Consider the following 19,846-nt stretch of genomic DNA (forward strand, 5'->3'; position numbering starts at 1 on the left):
TAAACATGTAACTAAAAATAGTTTGAATTGTTTCTGTACTTATTAATCCCCTTACACGTACTAGTTCTTTGAAAGTAGCCTGAGGCAATGCCAGGAGCATGGGGCGACTAGTCACATTGTGTCCAGTTAGGAAACTCAATTATTATTTGTTCTAGACATTTCTATCACAATGTTTACAAATATGTAGCTAAATAGGTGCTTAACATTACTAGTAAATACTATTAACTGCTATATTTAAGCATAATATAAAATATATATATAAGATTTCTTAAGCTACTTATTATACCTATGGGTATTTATATTAATTAGAAAAAGTTAGGCTTTGGCAATCTTTTGTAAGATAGTGACCATATTACAATTTAAGGAGACCAGTGAAATGTCACAGGGTGGCTAGCAAGATTGCACCTTTCCTTTTTCTTTTTTAAGATAAAATTAACTAATTAATTTGGATATTTAAGATAGAGAGGTATATCTCTTTGTAGTCTGCACTTTCTGAGAACTCATTATATAGATCAAGTTGGCCTCAAACTCACAGAGATCCTCCTGTCCACCTCCACCTGTCTGTTGAAATAATTCTTTTTATCTTTTCTATTGCATATTTTATTTATTTACATTTCAGATGTCATCCCTTTCCCCATTTTCTCTTCCTAGAACCCCTATCCCATTCCCCCATCCTCCTTTTTGCTTTTATACCATTTTAATTACATGCATTTATTAAGGTCAGTTCTAGGTTGAGGGTCTAGCAATACAATAGATGCAAATAGTCAAGGAACAAGCAAGACAATAAATACAAATAGTCAAAGAACAAGTGAAACAATAAGCCCAATTATGTGAACACCCCCATGATCACTGTTTCTAAGGGCTTATCAGGATGACCAAAATATCTGAGCCTACTTCCCTGTCCTAGCCCAAAGTCATTTTCCTGTCTGAAACCTACTTTCTTGTTCTAGCCTAAAATTTAGATTCCTGTCTGAAATTACTTCTTTGTTTGGGGCTGCTTGGCAGGAATCTGACATTAGCCAAGGACAAGGAAGTAGGCTTCAGTTAAGAATCTAAATCTTAGGCTAGAACAAAGAAGTAATTTCAGGAAGGGAATAATACTTAAATTATTTTTTTGGTTTTTTTTTTTTTAATTGAATATTTTATTTATTTACATTTCAAATGTTATCCCCTTTCCCAGTTTCCCCGCAGCAAACCCCCATCTCATTACCACTCCCCCGCTTCTATGACAGTGCTCCCCTACCCACTCTCCCACTCACCCACTCCCACCTCCCCACCCTGGCATTCCCCTATACTGGGGCATCAAACTTTCACAGGACCAAAGGCCTCTCTTCCCATTGATGCCAGATAAGGCCATTCTCTGCTACGTATGCAGCTGGAGCCATGGGTCCCTCCATGTGTACTCTTGGTTGGTGGTTTAGTCCCTGGGAGTTCTGGGGTGTCTGGTTGGTTGATATTGTTCTCCTATGGGGTTGCAACCCCCTTCAGCTCCTTCAGTTTAAGGGAATGTTTTAAGTGGTACCTGACTTGCAAGTTCTGAATATCCCAATCACCCAGATCTCAATCCTTGCTCTTTCTGTTTAGAAACTTCCAACTTCTCAGCAGGGCAAACAATTGCTTTAGGTGAACGGTGAACAGTGCAACAGTCTACTAGCTTCCTTTTCCTTGAGTAGGATCTAACTAGGCTCCTCTTCCTTCTCTAGGAAATACCTATTGTGTATCTGCAGTAATGAGCCATTTGTTGAGCCTGGCAGGACTTGTTCACCATGGTGCTAATAAATGATAAGATATCTTTACTGGTGTCTATAACCTTTATTTTATCATGCTATATAACTTGTATTCCAACCAAAAAGATCCCCAACTTACTATACTTGCATAACTATGTAATTTTAAACAGAGATATCACACTTAGTAGAAAGTATTACATAATTCTATGTCTCAGTGACTGGCTCTGTATTATAAATTCATTAGTGAAAATGGCATTGCTAAGCCTGTTGGCATCTTGTGCAATTATCAACAAGACTACTCAAAGAATAGTCAACTGATACAGAAGCATGAACCTGGTAAAAGACAAAAACCATTAAGAATTGCAAGTCAGCAAATGGTAGACATGTTTTATGATACCCAGTTGTCAGATGGCTTCTCAGCTTGGCTTTTCCTCGATCTCTACAACAGGTGCTGGATGGTTCCCCAATAGAAGTGACCTTGGCCAAGCCAGTGGACAAGGACAGTTATGTTAGGTACACCCGGGGCACTGGTGGCAGGAACACTATGCTGCAAGGAGAATATACCTACCCTATGAGCCATGTTTATGACCCTACCACAACCTACCTTGGAGCTCCTGTATTCTATACACCTCAAGCCTATGCAGCCATTCCAAGTCTTCATTTCCCAGCCACTAAAGGACATCTCAGCAACAGAGCTCTCATCCGGACCCCTTCTGTCAGAGGTAACATTAGTTCTTGTCTTTCCATAACTCCTAAAATTCAAATGACTGATAAATTATAGTTTAAGTGAACTATAAACTATAGTTCCGTGGCCTTAAATAGATTGGATGGAATCACTGGGAGGAAAAAAAAAGACTAGAAAACTGTTAAAAAATCAAATATATCAGCATCTCTTGTTTTATAGGAATCTATTTTTTCACATTACAACTGGTTATTGAAAATACTTGTCAGAATGTGGTATGAATGAGCCCCGTATATAAATTAGATCCTTGCAGGGATCCACAAAATATGCACAGAATACAGCCTAGCTCTGTAACCATCACCTCTTCCTTTTTATTAAGCCAACCAGACTGATTACAGAGCTTTCAAGGGAGAGCAGCATGGCCCGATGGGAACCATCTCAATTGAGGCGTGCTCATATGAACTCTTTCCCAGATATGTGTGTTATACCTTTGTTATTCCGTGTGTCTGTCTGTATGTTGGTGACAAGGGCATACTATATATTCCAGGCCACTCAAGAACTCTCAGCATCTGCCTCTGCCTCCTGACTGCTGTAGTGGCAGGTGTGCACCACATCAATGTGCAATAACTTTGAAAAAGCCAAATGATTAAGGAAATTAATATTTCTTTAGTATAATGGAAACCAAATAAATTAAAAATAGGAAACTGTGTTTTATGTTTAAATCCTATACAGATTCACTGTTTGAACATGTTTCTGAGTTCAGTATATTTAGTTAATTATAAAGGTAGTTTGTCCCTGCTTTGTGATATCTTTTACTGTGTCTTTTCTTGGTTATAGCCAACATTATCTGGATCCTAATCCTGTTTTCCTCATAAGACAGCAATCTGGAAAATAGAAAAAAAAATGTTGTGTTTAAATCCACTCTTGGGTGTAACTTAGAATAGGCCCATCCAGATTACTATGGAAACAATTTCTTACTGTATTACATTATTTTTCATGGGAAAAAAATGAATAGAGCATCTTAAGACCATTTCAATGGCTTTAAAAGGGCTAAGCTCACAATACAACCACTTGCACCAAAATTGTAATGCAAAAGTAATAATGAATATTTTATTCAAAATACTTTCTACATATTATAACAAGTTATGTCATGAGACATTATGTATATATCTAACATACCATTAATCAATCCATATATCTTACATATTATCAACCAGTTGTGATGTAGAAAAAAAGCAAACTCCATTCCAAGGGAAAATAATACACAGCATTAACAAAAACATAATCAATGAATGATATTTATGGGTAAAGAGTGATCCACTCAATGGTTTATTCATTTATCTCACCAATAGGAAATCAATATAGAAATATGGCTAAATAAAAATCAAAAGGAATCTTTGTATGAAACTCAACAAAATTAAGCCTCACAACAACAGTGCATAAGAGAGTGGTGAACTTGAAAAAAAGATGCTTTCTAAATGTCTGTCTGATGATCCACCAGAAATGTGATAATCAAATTTATTTCTGCCTTACTGGCAGAATGGCATTCACTCTAATAGTCTCTATCTCAAATTATAATTCAAATGGTCATATTATACTGGGATGTTTTAATAAGTACATACTGAAACTTAGGGAATCTACCGAAAATTTTAACAAAACAGTAGTAAGAAAACTTTTCCTTCTGACAAAATTTTGAGTGGCTGTGTACTTACCAATCCCCTTGAAGAGATTGCTTTCTTCTTAAGGAGCTTTAAGAAAGCAAGAATCTATGGTGAGCCTTACCTGATGTTGAGTTTCATTACATTAGAATCTTAGGTCATCTGTCCATCCTCAGGGCATTAATCAATGTGACTCGGGTTAACTTTTTCATTACAGTAAGATTCAGGGTGATTTTCTGGTGGTTTGATTCGGTTTAATGCCTTCTTACATTCCTAGAAATTTACATGAATGTCCCTGTAGGGGCTGCGGGAGTGAGAGGACTGGGCGGCCGTGGGTATTTGGCATACACGGGCCTGGGTCGAGGATACCAGGTCAAAGGAGACAAGAGAGAAGACAAACTCTATGACCTTCTGCCTGGGATGGAGCTCACCCCGATGAACACTGTCTCTTTAAAACCGCAAGGAGTTAAACTTGCTCCTCAGGTAGGTAAGATCACTCCAGAGGTAGTTAAGATGGGACCAGGGATCGTTGTTCAAATGATTAGAGTTGATCTTTATTTAGGCTGCTGTTCTGTGGCAATCAGCTTAGCATACTCCAAGGGGCTGCTGAGACCAGCTGCCATTCTGGCACTAAATGGACCTTCATCACACCCCAGCCAAATGAAAAACAAACAAAATCCTGAAAAGGAATGTCAACCAACATCTTAAATGACAATAAAACAAGGCACAGACCACAGCTCAGAATAAATGTCTATTAAAGCATATTGGTCAACAACTGCAGAGAAGAGGCCCCGTAGCCAGATCCCTGTATATACTGTTTAAGACTTTTCTTGGAAACATGGCATTAACAGAACAACACCAACAGACATGCCAAAATGGATGGGTAAAAGTCCTGTAGACCCCAACCACCACAAAGAACTATAGCAACTGAGTTAACTGTAGCCAAGTGGAGAGCAGGAGAGGTAACCCTTCCTGGTGAACAGCACACCAATTGGTTCTTCAGAGCCAAATGGGCAGCCCTGAAATATACATACAACTAACATCATGCAGACAAAACAGATTATTTAGAAATATGTATGTATATGGTATATGTGGGCATGCAGTAACAATGAAAAAAGAGGCAATGAATTTGAAGACAAGTGAGGGGGCACGAGGGAGGCTTTGGAGAAGGGGAAAAGGGAGAAATGTTGTAATTATACTATAATCTCACAATTTAAAAAAAAAAGAGAGAGAGAGAGAGAACATTCTATCATGGAACTTAGGTAAATCCTTAATTATAAAATGCCAGCAGTCATATAAAGTCTTCTACAATGCTCTGTACTGGACAGTGTTATAACAGTAAACTGTGTCATAATGGTAACCGCTATTTGCTTTCGTTTAATAGTCTGTGTCTCTATGTTTCTGTGTGACTGTTTTTTTTAATTAGTGGAAACTGAAAGTTATAATTATTATTCCAATAGGGAAACTATATGCCGTGTTTGATAAATTAAAACAAAATAGGTTCAGTTCCTGTTAAGCCCAGGCTCTCCCATTAATGTGCATCACCTGTTCTCCCTCTGAAGCCACTTTGGCCAAATTGCTAGAGTTATGGGCTGTGGATTGTAAGGGAAACATCCCTGCTCTGGAGAGGAAGGAAGAACTCTGATGTAAGGAAAAAAAAAAAAAAGTAGCCTCAGGATTGCAACCAAGACCAGAGAATGAGAGCAGAGGTATTGCCAATTATTTCTTTTATGTAACTTTAAGTAATTTTTCTTCAAAATATATTCAGGCAATCAGAAAATAAATAAATAAACAAACAAACAAAAGAATGTCTATTCCAGTGGCAAACAGGAATCACTTGTTTCAAAAATAACATTTATTGAGCTTTCCTGGTGTAACACGTTTGTTAAGACACTAGAGATGCAAAAATGAATACAACAGAAGTCCTTGCAATCACAAATCAAGTGGCAACCCAGTGGGATAATACTGACACATGATCAGATAATTACAGTGAAGTCAGGTAAGCGTCATGATGGAATTTTGTGCAAAGTTTTCTGCTTACGTACTAAACCTATTTGGCCATAATGAGAGATGTTTAACTAAGATGCCTCTGAATTTTATAAATAGAGTTGAAAAACTGAAGACCATGCCACCTGAGCCAATGTGGCTGGAGACTAATCCCCCATTAGAGGTAGGAATCGCCAACCAGTAGACAGGGCTCAAGAAGTGCCCTGCTCAACAGGCAGCTGCAGAGACCATGCCCCTCAGTGTGTTTGGCATAAATGGGCAGACAGTCTATGTTCCAGTAAAAGCTAACTGATACTGCTCAGGAAGTTTAGAGCATGCTAATAAACTACGGGAGATGCTACTGAGTGCTTTTTAATAATGGAAAAATAAGCTCAATCTTCAAATTAATAAACTGGAAAATGTCGTGGGAGACAGCAGCTGGGTTAATGTGAGAGCAATGAGCTAGGAGGCTCCAGAGAACCAGGTTGTGGGGGGGCAATGTTCCTTTACACCATTCTTGTGACACAGACACTGAATCTGCTGTGTGAATGGAGGGTCAGGACCTCAGCACTACCAAAGCTTTAGGGTGAAGAAAGCGTGAATCTTTGGGGGTAAAATTCAGTTTAAGGTAATTACAGAAGCAAAAAGTAAATATGCAGATGAGTAATAAAAACAGGTTCTTAATCACCACTGTGAAGACCTATTAATGTTTATCCATAAATACTGCCCCAAAGGATGAAAAGATGGCTCAGTGGTTAAAAACATTTGATGCTCTTGTAAAGGACACAGTAAGATCCCTAACAGCTGTATATAGTGGCTAACATCTGTAACTCCAGTTCCCTGTGTTGGCCTCTGAGAGCACACATATGTGATGCACATACATCCAGGCAAAACACTTACTCGTATACATGAGGTGTTTTTAAAAAATTAAATGGGTGAGAAAATAGATGCTAACCTGTAAGAACTTCTGATTTTTTTTAAAATGTGGAGTTAAAAAAAAACATGTTTAGAATACTGAATATATTAAAGACTATTTATTGATTAACTTATATTTTGCTGAATTGTTTAAACTACATTTTGTTATTATTTTTATTCTACATAATTTCTTTTAAAATTATTAAATATTAGAATAAAAAACAAAAACATATGGTGAATGGCAAAAGTAAAGATATATTCTCAGGTTAACTGCTCTAACCCTAACCGTAACCCTAACCCTAACCCTAACCCTAACCTTAACCCTAACTTTAACCCTAACCATAACCATAATAAACAAAACCCTAACCCTATGGATAAGAGCTTAAATGGAGATAAGAGAGAATCCATCCACACATTGCTACAACCCCAATTTCCTAAAAACTTGAGTAAATACACGCAAAAAAAAAAAATGAAGTTAAGCTCTTGGTAATATATACATACATATGATATATATACATATATATATGGTATATATACATACATATATATGTATATTGACTAAGCTAAAACTATTAGCATACATGATGTAAAAATTATTTTTATGAACTATAATAAATGTTCACAGTTTAAAAGGAGTCCAGATTGAGTTCAACTTAAATTTTATGAGTCATTACACCTCATGACATTTCTCTCTCTTCTATTAGTTGCAGCTGAAGTTCAGAGCTCGGAGCCTAAGATCTAGAGAAGCAATGCAAATGTGACATTTGGGGGAGAAACCATTGTTTTTCTCTTGTAGATATTAGAAGAAATCTGTCAGAAAAATAACTGGGGACAGCCAGTGTACCAGCTGCATTCTGCCATTGGACAAGACCAAAGACAGTTATTCCTATACAAAGTAACTATCCCAGCGCTGGCCAGCCAGAATCCTGCAATGTGGGTACCTTCTCCATGCTCCTAGTAACAGAAATTTTAGATAAGATTAGCCTGGGTAGTAACTGTATTTGATCATTACTCCAGTAACATACTTAACCTACTCCCTTGTAATTAAATAAGAAAAGCAGGCTCTCGCTCAGCTGGTATATATGCACCAGCTGTTAGACTGGCATCGAAAAGCCACAAAGCTTTGTACACTGGGAAGACTCGCTAGAATAACTGACTAATGGAAAGGGGAGATGGTTAAAGACTGTAAGTTGTTCCTTCCTGCACGGTTTAGGTTGACACAAGTGACCTATGTAAAGTTGCCACTTCACCACATAACAGTCTGTCACACCTTTTAAATTTCATATCAAAGACCTGGTCATTAAAAGATATCACCTTCCAGACTTTACCATCAGTCTACATTTATATATTTTAGGAACCATCTTTACCTCAGAAGAGTCGTATAGTAAAAAATTATATGTGTTCCCAGGAATGGCATTAGCTACTGAGGTGCTAGATCAATTCACGAATATGTCCGTGTAGGCTTTTATGTAGAAGCTTTTTACAACAAACAGGAAAAAAAAACCTACAAACGAAATCCTATCATCCAATTATCTTTAAAAGCTAAAAATGCCTTTGGTTTTTCACCTGAATACTTAAATTTCTGAATAATTAACACTGCCGACTGTGCTTCCCAGCTACCCTTTCACACCTCCAAAGCTAAGTGCCTACGTGGATGAAGCAAAGAGATACGCAGCAGAGCACACTCTCCAGACACTAGGCATCCCCACAGAAGGAGGGGACGCTGGGACTACAGCACCCACCGCCACATCCGCCACTGTGTTCCCAGGTACCGAGGAGCGGGCATCAGTCAGCCAAGCCAGAAACAGCAGGCTGCAGAATGTCTAGGGGCGGGGGGCTTCTTTGTAGGACCCTCAACGACATGCGATGGAACAGATGGGGAAAATGAACCAGAGCAGCCTAAATGGCAATGGGGCCCTGAATGAGTCAACACCCCTGAGTCTGGGTTGGTGTGGGTTGGCTTTTACCTTTAAGAGACTTTGGTACTATTATTAGCTGGTGTTTATCTGAGTTCTAGCTATGAGCTGGGCACTTGCTGAAGTGCTTAGCAAGCTTTATATTCTCCCAGTGGCCCCCTATGGTGCTAACAGTTGTTTTACAATGCAATCTCTTTGTATTACAAATAAAGAAGTGTAGGACTGAGAAGATTAAGCAATTTGACCACTGTTGGCTGACTTTTAGTAGTTGTTTGGAGGGTTTTTCTTCTACTTTTTCCTTTATATTCGTGCTTGTATACCTATGTGTACATACACATGTGTGTATGTCTAAGTAGTGTACATATGTTTGTATGCAAGTGTATGTGTGAAGCCCGGAGATCAGGGTCAGCTGCTTTGCTTCATTACATTCTACCTCATCTTTTTAAAATAAAGATTTACTTATGCATATGGTGTGTGTGTGTGTGTGTGTGTGTGTGTGTGTGTGTGTGTGTGTGTGTTTAAATGAGTGCAACTTCCTGAAGAGGCCACAAGTGTTAGATCCACTGTAGCTGGAGTTCTGGGCAGTTGGGCTGCCAACATTCTGCTGGTCCTCTGTGAGAGCAGTATGTATTCAACCACAAGCCACCTCTCCAACACTGTTATCTCATCCTTTGAGGCAGAGTCTCTCCCTGAACCTGCTGTTACCAGAAAGACTGTAATTTCTTTTGAGAATTCTTAGTCTGTTTAATACAAAAATTTTAAAATGAATTAAAAGAAGCTTGATGACAATTAAATTATACGGACAGACAGACAGACAAATGATGGATGGAAGATAGATGATAGATAGACAGAGAGAGAGAAAGATAGGTAACAGGTAAGCAAGCTATAAATCTCAGCAGTTGCTAGAAGGGCAATAGAGAAAAAAAGAGAGAAAGAAAGAAAGAAAAGAAAGAAAGAAAGAAAGAAAGAAAGAAAGAAAGAAAGAAAGAAAGGAAGGAAGGAAGGAAGGGAAGGAAGGAAGGAAGGAAGGAAGGAAGGAAGGAAGGAAGGAAGCCACCCAGCAAAAAGAATTGGGTGGGACTTCTTCAGAAAAAGTGAGAAAGCCCAGAGTCCAGGGAAAGCATGCTTAGCGAGATATATATATAGATATAGATTAGATATAGATATAGATATAGATATATATATAGAGAGAGAGGTATCATTTCCATTGGTTAAATGAGATAGCTTTTAGTTGTCCATGTATTCATAAAAGGCTACTGCTATTAGTCATTGAACTTTTAAAACTCATATTGTAACATTACAACACAGTTTTGTGTCAAGTTCACAGACTTTTACAGCATGATTTGTGGTAATTTTCTAAAGAAAACCAAAAGCTTAGTTCTTGGGTTCTACTGCTTCATTAGCAGCCTTTGATGAGAAATCTTTTATGCATTTGCAATAAATAAGAATAAACCACATGGCAGTTTTGGCAAAATATATTTTTTTAAAGAATCACTTGTTTTTATGGTGATACATTAAGATGCTCTAAAACATTGCAGTATCTCATCCACTAAAATACCCTGTCTCTATTTGTTCTACTTGTATGAAAGCTGTTTTTATTTGTTTTTTATTTTTTATTTTTTGAGACATGGTCTCTCTCTGTTACCCTGGCTGTCCTAGAACTCTCTATGTAGACCAGGCTGCCTCAAACTCACAAAGATCCTCCTGCTACAGTCTCCATGCTGTTCCCTGGCATTTTGGGATAAAAGGCATAAACCAGGATGCCTTGAAATGTCTTACTGTTTAAATGTGAGGTTTGAGGCCAATGTAGTATCTGGCAGAACTAGATCCATGAACCTTATCATGTCCACTCCTCAGCAGCTTGCCTCATGTACACATACACCTCTGGAAGGTTCTGGATTATAAGCTGGCAACATACCTTTCTGTTCTTCAGACCCTGTCTCCCATGTCTATTTGCTGGGGTGAAGTAAGACTCACACAAGGAAGTTGGTTCCCTCTGCAGAATGTCATATTCACTCAGAATGCTATTCCAGCTGGGTGCGATGGTATTTCCCTTTAGTCTCAGCACTAGAGAAGCAGAGGCAGGTGGATCTCTATGAGTTCCAGGCCAGCCTGGTCTACATATGAGTTCCAGGATAGCTATTAAGGACTACATAGAGAGACCTTGCTTCAAAAAACCTACAAAGAGCAAAACCCGAAATGGACTAATAAAACCAATGCTATCCTACACAACTCAGCCCACATACTGTATCTCCTCAGAACACATTTTCACCATACCTACTCACTTGTTCTAAGCAATGTGCTAAGTCTAAGTATTGCTAAAAGAAAGCAATGTGCAAAAGAGAGAGGAAATATGAATTCCTTTCATAAACTTTATTCTGCCTCCTCCTCCAGGATATGCTGTCCCCAGTGCCACCGCTCCCGTGACTACAGCCCAGCTCAAGCAAGCAGTGACACTTGGACAAGACTTAGCAGCATATACAACCTATGAGGTCTACCCTACTTTTGCAGTGACCACCCGAGGTGATGCATATGGAGCCTTCTGAAAATCCCTTTCCTCTAAGAATAAGCCTCTACAGGAGGATCTGTAGAAGATAAGAACCTCTAACCAGATCCCTCATGATCTTCAGTCATACCTTCCCCAAAGCAATGCCTTTCCTGAGACCACATGACTTTTTCATTGGATTACTCACGAAATGTGAATACTATTCTTCAGCAAAATTAAATGTTAAAGAGGCATTTGCTTAAGAGAAACCTGAAGAGCTACGGATGGCAAAAGTTTGTCCTTCCAAGGATCCTGAGTGTCTCCGGAAGAGGATAACACCCTGACAAATTAGTCTATGCCCGTAGTACTGAGAGCTGAGCAGTCAGTAGCGAGGCACAGCCAGTAGAATTCTCATCTCAGTCACTGGCTCACAGCTGCTTCATCACTCACAGAATCTAGACACCAGAGGAAAGCAGGAAGCTCGGTAAGAGGCCTTCAGCATTGCGGACAGTGTGGGGTATGATCCCAGGCTGAGTTCAGCAAAACTGTCTGAGACATTATAGATTCCTTGTCACTTTGAGTCTGAGCATTCCATACCATCCACTTGTCATAGGTCGGCATCTTCCTGCCCCTGCAACTTCTGGGGACTTTCTAGAAATCAATATGATGTGTTTCAAATATGCTTGAGACAAATCCAAGCCCTGCATTTATTCAACCCCTTAAGCCACTGTTTTCTTTCAGAATTCTTACCCTGGCCGGGCAGTGGTGGCGCACGCCTTTAATCCCAGCACTTGGGAGGCAGAGGCAGGTGGATTTCTGAGTTCGAGGCCAGCCTGGTCTACAGAGTGAGTTCCAGGACAGCCAGGGCTACACAGAGAAACCCTGTCTCGAAAAATAAAAACAAAAACAAAAAACAGAATTCTTACCCTGACCAAGAATTCCCAAATCACAGAAACCATGCCAGTACCGAGTTCTAGAGTGAAAGATGACTTTTTTTTGTCTGAAAATTCTGTCTTGTCCATACTAATTTGCTTTCATCCCAGACTCATTTGCTGATCTCAAACACTATAAAGTAAATCAGAGCTACATAAAAATCACTATGTCAGAAAGTTGGCCAAAAAGTCATTTCAAAGAGAAAAGTGAACTTGTTTGGCTTTTGTCTCACTGTGTACCCCAGGCTGGCCTGGATCTTGTGATCCTCCTGCCTCTACTCCCCTCATGTTGGTGTTGTTGATACACAACACCATACTCACCTTCAAGCAATTATATTTAAATTGAAGTTACCTTTAAATTCTCTACGCAGTTCATATTAATCTACTAAGAATCATTGTCCTTCCCTTCCATCTCTTGACTATCTTTCAGTATGTGCTACTGGCTTTACTATGGCTGAGTCCCTTTCTAGGGACTATTCCAGGATAGCCTTACATCCATCATGGTTGCTTGGAGATCATCCCTTCAGCGGTCAGTAAAAGTGTTACTTGCCAAAACGTTCCTGAGTATTTAGACCATCTGATGGTGACTGGGGAAGGCAGGCTACATCCAGGTAAAAAGGATGTGATGTTTTGGTACAAAATAAATATAACACCAGCTTTATTAGTGATTTTAGAAGATATAGCGCTTGAATCACCATTTAGAAAAAAAACAAAAGCCTTTGGCTCTTGTGAAAGTCTGTAGAGTTCAAGGGACAACAAAGACAAAGGTATAAAAATATTGTCAACTCTTTCTTGGATTTCTGGAATCTAAAATCAGGCCAAATTCCATCCAATCAAAGCTAGGGAAATGTCGACCAGAGTTGAATACCTTAAAACCTTTAGGTTCTAGTAATTCCAGCTGGACATCTAGAGCCTTCTAAGAACCCCAGCTGAAACTGAAAGGCTCTGGATTTCCTGGATTACACCTTCTTTCTCAGATTATTGTATTTCTACGCACAGGAACTCCCGAGCTTGGCAGCACATCCGAAACACTTGAAGAGTTTTCAGTAAATTAAAGCTAAGCTCATGTGTCAATTATGTCAGAGAGTCTTGGCGAGGGGGCCTGATGTCAGTGTTTTGAGAAGATTCCCGGGTGATTTGAATATGCAGCTTGGTGTGGGGCTGTTAGTCTTTGTAGATCCACTCGCTTCTTTCATTCTTTCCTTTATAATTCAACTTTCACCAAATACACAATGCATATACATTGTTTTAGTCAAAAACAAATGATCATATAGCCATCATTATAGCCATCTGAAACACGCTCTGAGCTTGAATAAAGTTCATATTGGCTTCAAACTAATTCTTAAGCCAAACTTTAAAAAGAAAATCGAATGTCCCTTAAAGCAATTTTTATATTCAAATTTATGTAACATCTTCAGAGAGAGAGGGAGAGAGAGAGAGAGAGAGAGAGAGAGAGAGAGAGAGAGAGAATTATAGAATGAATTACATTGACACACAAATGTCCTCTGGCCAGGCAAATTTCTCCTCAGCCTGAAAAGGCATTTCAAATTCTACCTGAGAAAGTTTTACGTTTCTTTAAAGTCCTCAAAAAAATAAATAGCAAAGGGCTCACTACATGTTTTCTCAAGTTATAAGATGCAGTGGGAGATTGAAATCCATTTCAAAAGGAAAGGAAAGTGCTTGATACAGATGACGACACCATCATCATCCACTAAAAACATCAGCAACATAATGCCAAATGCTACAAAAAAAATGGAATTTAAATTTTTAAATGTTATACAAAGAACAGTGCCACAATGTACATTTTGAACACACAGAATCATTCATGGCAACTGTAAATGTGTGGCCCCATTCACCTCAATTTTGTGGTAGCGAATTTTCTAAAAGAGAAAAAAGTTACACACCAAAAGCCTTCACTCTTTCAAGGATGTTTTGGGGTAAAGTCTGGAACACTATACTGCTTTTCCTGACAGACATTTTTCCATTTTGAAAAGAATGGAAAAAATGAATGTTTCTTTCTCTCTTATGTCTTGTTTAATAGAAAGAGAGATATCAAGAAACAACCCCTTAGAAAAGTAAGTCATTGGAATGTTTTGGAGACTGAAGAATATTTCCCAGCTCAGGGATTACCAATGTCTCTCTATGGGTAACAATACATCCTATTAGGCAGGACAGTCTTAGCTATGACTGAACCCATAGGACAGTGCCCCCTCTTAATCTCAAATATCTCCCCACAGCAACACCTTCCTCTCTGTTGTTCCTCTTTTGGTTTGGTTTTCGGTATTGCAACTGCAGCATCTGTTCTTGCAAGAGGCAGGTGCAGTTTGAACTAACTAGCTCAGTTGCAGATTGGTGCAGGATCTCAGTGGTCTGAAGGAATGCATGCCCTCTTTGCCAAGTCACCTCTGCCACCCTCTCTCTAGGTGTCTCTCTCACCATTCTGTATCTGGTCCTCTTTTTCCTTGAAATCTCCCTGGACTGCAGACCTGGCTTCCACCTTTATTTGGTAGAACCAGTACAATCGAGGCCAGACTAGTCAGAGGACAAGACAAAAGATGACTCACAAAAGATGACTCTTGGGGATGTTTGCTTACCCTACCAAGATTCACAAAGGACTAGGAGAGTCTCAGAGGTTTTGCTGGTTCTCGCCTTCCTTCAACTAAACTAGCAATACCTCAAGCTAGAAAGAATTTCCGTGTAAATGCTTTTGCCCTTCCCTTTCTGTTTTACTGATGTTTGCAAAAGTAATTTCCTCTGCATTTACCGTCACTGTTCCTGTTGCTCTTCAGCTTCCTCACCAAAGGCTTCACAGTCTCCTAATCAAAGCTTTCATTGCTTCCTAGTAGAAAGTAGCATCAACAACTTATGCCCCTTTTTAATGAAATTCTTGCCTATCAGTGTTGCCTTTACTAATGTTGAGAATTTTACAAGTCGTATTGATTGACCCACCTGTTCACTCATGACAGAACGTGTCTTTGTCTACTGTCTTCTTTGTTTACTATATTCCCACTGTTACTCCAGAGATGGGAAATACAAACACACATATTTCTGCTCCTCTCTCCAATGGACACACAATCCAAGGAGCACATTCTGCACTTTTCAAAACCGAACATAACTAGATCAGCTAGTAACTGTGTCACTGCATCGTAATCGCCAGACTAAGACAATTCCATCCTAACTCTTGTATTTCCAGCACTACTGCCTAACGTGAGCAATGATTGTTCTTAAAGTCAAATGACGTTTCAAATATTTCTTTCCAGAAAGACACCAAGAACTATGCAAAAATAGAAAACAAAGGTTTAATTACTCAGAACTTACAGATGTAAGGAATGTGTACCTGATTTAAGGTGGCGATGAGCCCACACCAGACTTATGTACTTGAAAACGTTTTGGTCATTTAGTATTTCTGTTTGCTAAATGTGCTTGTGTTTATAAAATTCAAAACTCTGCTTAACGAGACTTAGCCACTTATGGTGCAGCCTTTGTGTCTTTTACAAGTATATAATTTTATTTTCAAACTTGTTATTTTGTATTACAATTCCTAGGAGATATTTGAGAGTTAAAACTGCAAATATGTCCACTTAAACCAATCACCATTATCTTGCTTTAACTACTCAATCACTGGTATTTTTAGTACTATTCTCTCATAGAAATCTCTTTTTTTTAACCAATTTTTGTGACTGCTATACAGTCAGATATTACTTTCTCTTTCTCTTTTATCTTTTAATGAAAACAAAGCTTTAAACAAACTGTATTTCCAGTTCCCAGGTGTTAACACTCTTGGTTCTTTCCTTTTTATTGTTATTTATATGGATTTATCTAGAGTACCAAAAGAAAGTTATATTAAAAGAACAGTATTAAAGAATGTGCACAAAGCATTATTTTTGTACTTTGAGTACAATGTTTTATAGAGCTATATGATCTAACTATAGTAAGTACAATTATATCATTCTTTTATTAGAAAAATGATTATTGTTTTAGAAAACACAAATATACTGGTCACCTTAAAATCATAAATCAAATGAAATGAGAAATGACACAATTTTGTGAGATATTAGGATGGTGATATGGTTTTAATTGAGTTTTTAAGTCCCATAATAAAGTTTTAGAAATTATCAACATGGGTTGCTAATTTTTCTTTCCTGAAAACTAGAATTTTGTTTGTTTGGGTTTTTTTTTTTTCCAGTAAGCATCTGAACATAAGTGGCACATGCCTGCCATGTGCACTTGGTTAGTTCCCAGCATTCCGTGTTTATGTCATTTCCTTATAGCCTATCCTCTGGGAATACATGTCATTTTCCAGTCAACAAGAAAGTGAATGAAATTCAGAAACTAAAACTAAACACAAAAAGACTTCAGACAGGTTAATGTGAAGTCAAGATTTGCCTGGGGGTATCTGCTAATCCTTAGGGAAAAGGAAAATTTATTAGTAAATGGTCCCCTGGAAATAAATCCTGTTGATCCCTCAGCTAAAAATTGTTCCTATTTGTAAAAGAGCTTAGTGAAGAATGATTTGTTGTTATTGTTTGTTTGTTTGTTTGTTTTATAAAAAAATTTAAAAAGATGTTTAGGAAAAAAGATTTAAAAAACAAGAATTTGTAGCTATACAATCATACATGGATAACAAACCCTAAAGTTTTTCCTTTTGGTATTGAGAAAATTGTAGTCCCCTTTCGGGGTTTTTAATCTCCTCAATAAAAGAGTCTAGAACTGGACTCAAAGGGGGGCTCAGTGACAACTGTATTAGAGTTAAAGAGAAACAATATCGCTAGCCACGTCCGACCCGCGGAATAAGGCAACGGCAACCATGTTCTTCTTCAAGCGGTTTATTCAGCTATTCCTGTACAGTGAGTTTCTTCTTTCTTTCTCTCTCTCTCTCTCCTTTTTTCCCCAGCCCCCGCAGCCCCTTATAAGCATTGCCTTGATCCTATCAGCAGCTGCCACGAAGTCACTGCTAATTGGCCACTGTCAATGATGCGAGGTGGGGTGATCAGGTAACCACACCTCTCAGCACATGCAACTCCATATATGGAGTTGTCTTTTCTCTCAAGCAATGCCTATGCCAAGTGCCACTTTGTAATGGTGAGAGTGGAGCTGCTTCCCACAAAACAACATCCCAGCCAAGCTGTCACTCATACCAGGTGTTAAGAGCAAGAAAAGAAAGAAAGAAAGAAAGAAAGAAAGAAAGAAAGAAAGAAAGAAAGAAAGAAAGGAAGGAAGGAAGGAAGAGAAGAGAAGAGAAGAGAAGAGAAGAGAAGAGAAGAGAAGAGAAGAGAAGAGAAGAGAAGAGAAGAGAAGAGAAGAGAAGAGAAGAGAAGAGAAGAGAAGAGAAAGTCACGTCTTTTGAGTTCAAGAAAATGGGCAAGTCATCAACAGAGGTCCATATGCAGCCACATAGCCAAAGGAGAGGGGGCCTCAGAGAAAGCTGAGGAATGCCACAGAAAATGTGCATAAGATTTGGGGTAGCATCTGACAGAAAAGGAGATAGAAAAGAGAAAAGTTACACTTTTCTAAGTTAGGTCTCAGAAAACTAGACAGGCTCCATGGTGCTACCTTGATAGTGCTCCCTGATGGAAGAACTGACTGAAAATGTCTGCAGGAAGGGAGGGGCTGTGGAAAGGATACTACATGCATTATCTCATCAAGGGGATGATTGGTCCTCCCCTCTATTTTGCATGTCTTCAGATTAAGCAGTTTTCCTAGGGGTGGACTCCTGTCCATGGGATTAACGTCCCCAGCTAGATAAAGTGTTTAAAAGGAGAGGACAGTACTTAGAAACAATTTGAGTAGCTGAGAACAGAGGTAACACTTGAATTCTATTCTTTTGACTAGACAGAAGTAGTTTTGCCATAATGGGCCCCAACCAAGTCCAGATACCTCCACCTTTTCATAACATAATTTAAATCCTAAGAAGGGGCTTCCCTTTCTAATGTTGCAGGGGAAGAGAAGGTAAAAGCCAAAGTTGACTCCCCAAAACTGGGCTTTCCACAATGACATTCAAGTCCCACCATGCTGTTCTGGCTTCCTAACCCCCTCAAAAGCTGAGAGCCTAAAATCACTTAGAGATTGGGGGGAAATTCAGAGACCCAGTTCCAAAGCTGTTCATTAGAGTGAATTAGCATCAGGACTGGAGTGTGAGTCATAGGCCCATGTAGATAGTTGCCAGGCAAGGCTGATAACTTAAAACAAGAGACATAAGAAACCAGAGCTCCCTCTGCCACTCCAGGTAGAACCAAGGACATTTGCAACTACTAGCCAAGGACAAGAAGGGGACTGTACTTGGGTTGCTGCTCTAAGCTTCTTGACCAGTTTCTTTTTCACATGCTCAACACTATCTCATCTATAAGCTGGTCAACCCTGTGTTACGTTAAAAACACATATTTTGGTTTCTTTTACATATAGCATCCCACTTCTAGGCAGTAAATTCTGAACTAATTAGGACTAGGCACAGGTGGCATAAAAGCTCAAATAACAACGTCATAGGGATCTTGCTCTGGATTCCCACTAATGACCCAGCCCCATGATCTCTATCAAAAGAATTCATTGAGATGCCCAATGCACAAGTAGAAGGTAGAAATTGTTTATTACAGAATAAAGTGAGGGGTAGTAGTAAGCGATGGCCAGAAGCCACTGTACCAAGTCGTATTTTGACTGGGATTTATATCATTTCAAAAGTCTCTGGGACAGCTTTTCCCCCAGATATAGTTTTCTGTCTAAGTGGTTAATAAACCTATTTGAACTAATTTTTGTAGGCAGGGACAATAATGTGACTTGTTCTGTCCCAAAAGCCTTCTGCTAAACAATAATCATACAAAGTTTTAGATAGCTACCTATTAGAGACTTTTGGGGCAATTCAGAATCTCATGTCTCTGTCCAAGGACAGAGAAATGACAGAAGCCATCTAGGAAAGACTATGGCAAGCATGTGAGTTTACTGGAGATGTCCCACAGTTTTGCATGGCTATAATGGGTGCACGCTGGAGAGGCACAGCCCCAGAGACTTTGTCCCATGATTGCTTCTCATTGCTGCTATGCCTTTCCTGTCACTATTACAGAGCCTAATGACTCCTGGGCAATAGCCCACCCTATTGAGCAAATTTTCTGCAGATCAACATGAACATGAACTTTCATGAATCAATGCTGTTTAGATAAATTAATGACTTCCTTGTTTGATTCAAATCATTTCAGGAAGAATATTTAAGTAGATGGTTTTAGTTGTTATGCCAGAAAGATGTAATAAAGTTAGAATCAAGAAGGGAATGTGCTCACTCCTCATAAAATAGTGAGTGAAGGCTGCATAATAAGGAATACAATGAGTTTTCATGAACTACACTAAGAAGAAAAATAGACTTAGGATAGATTTGTGATCAAAGAAAAACCTTCATTTTAGGTCAGATCCAAGGATGAAGCCACAGGTTGCCCTATGATAAAGCAAGGCCATGGGAAACTGTTGCCTTGAACTTATAATAAGCTTATGGAATGAAACACTGCTTTGAAATTACTGTTGGCATTCTTCTATAACTCCCCTTTTGGATAACATTTTATC

General features: G+C 38.8%; 1 protein-coding gene across 3 annotated transcripts in view; it reads left to right on the forward strand.

The window, feature by feature from the left end:
* A1cf (APOBEC1 complementation factor) overlaps positions 1–16,420 on the forward strand; it is a 74,780-nt gene extending 58,360 nt beyond the window's left edge. For 2 of the 3 annotated variants that reach the window (XM_034509123.2, XM_076919061.1), the window contains 5 exons: positions 2,176–2,449; positions 4,345–4,550; positions 7,765–7,901; positions 8,585–8,736; positions 11,279–16,420. In XM_034509123.2, the coding sequence (XP_034365014.1) occupies positions 2,176–2,449; positions 4,345–4,550; positions 7,765–7,901; positions 8,585–8,736; positions 11,279–11,430 (921 nt within the window). In that variant the 3' untranslated portion in view covers positions 11,431–16,420. The remainder of the gene's footprint in view (positions 1–2,175; positions 2,450–4,344; positions 4,551–7,764; positions 7,902–8,584; positions 8,737–11,278) is intronic. The other variant, XM_034509131.2, reaches the window with a different exon arrangement.
* The last annotated feature ends 3,426 nt before the right edge of the window (positions 16,421–19,846 follow it).

Source organism: Arvicanthis niloticus, chromosome 1, assembly GCF_011762505.2.
Source record: "Arvicanthis niloticus isolate mArvNil1 chromosome 1, mArvNil1.pat.X, whole genome shotgun sequence".
Taxonomy (NCBI): domain Eukaryota; kingdom Metazoa; phylum Chordata; class Mammalia; order Rodentia; family Muridae; genus Arvicanthis; species Arvicanthis niloticus.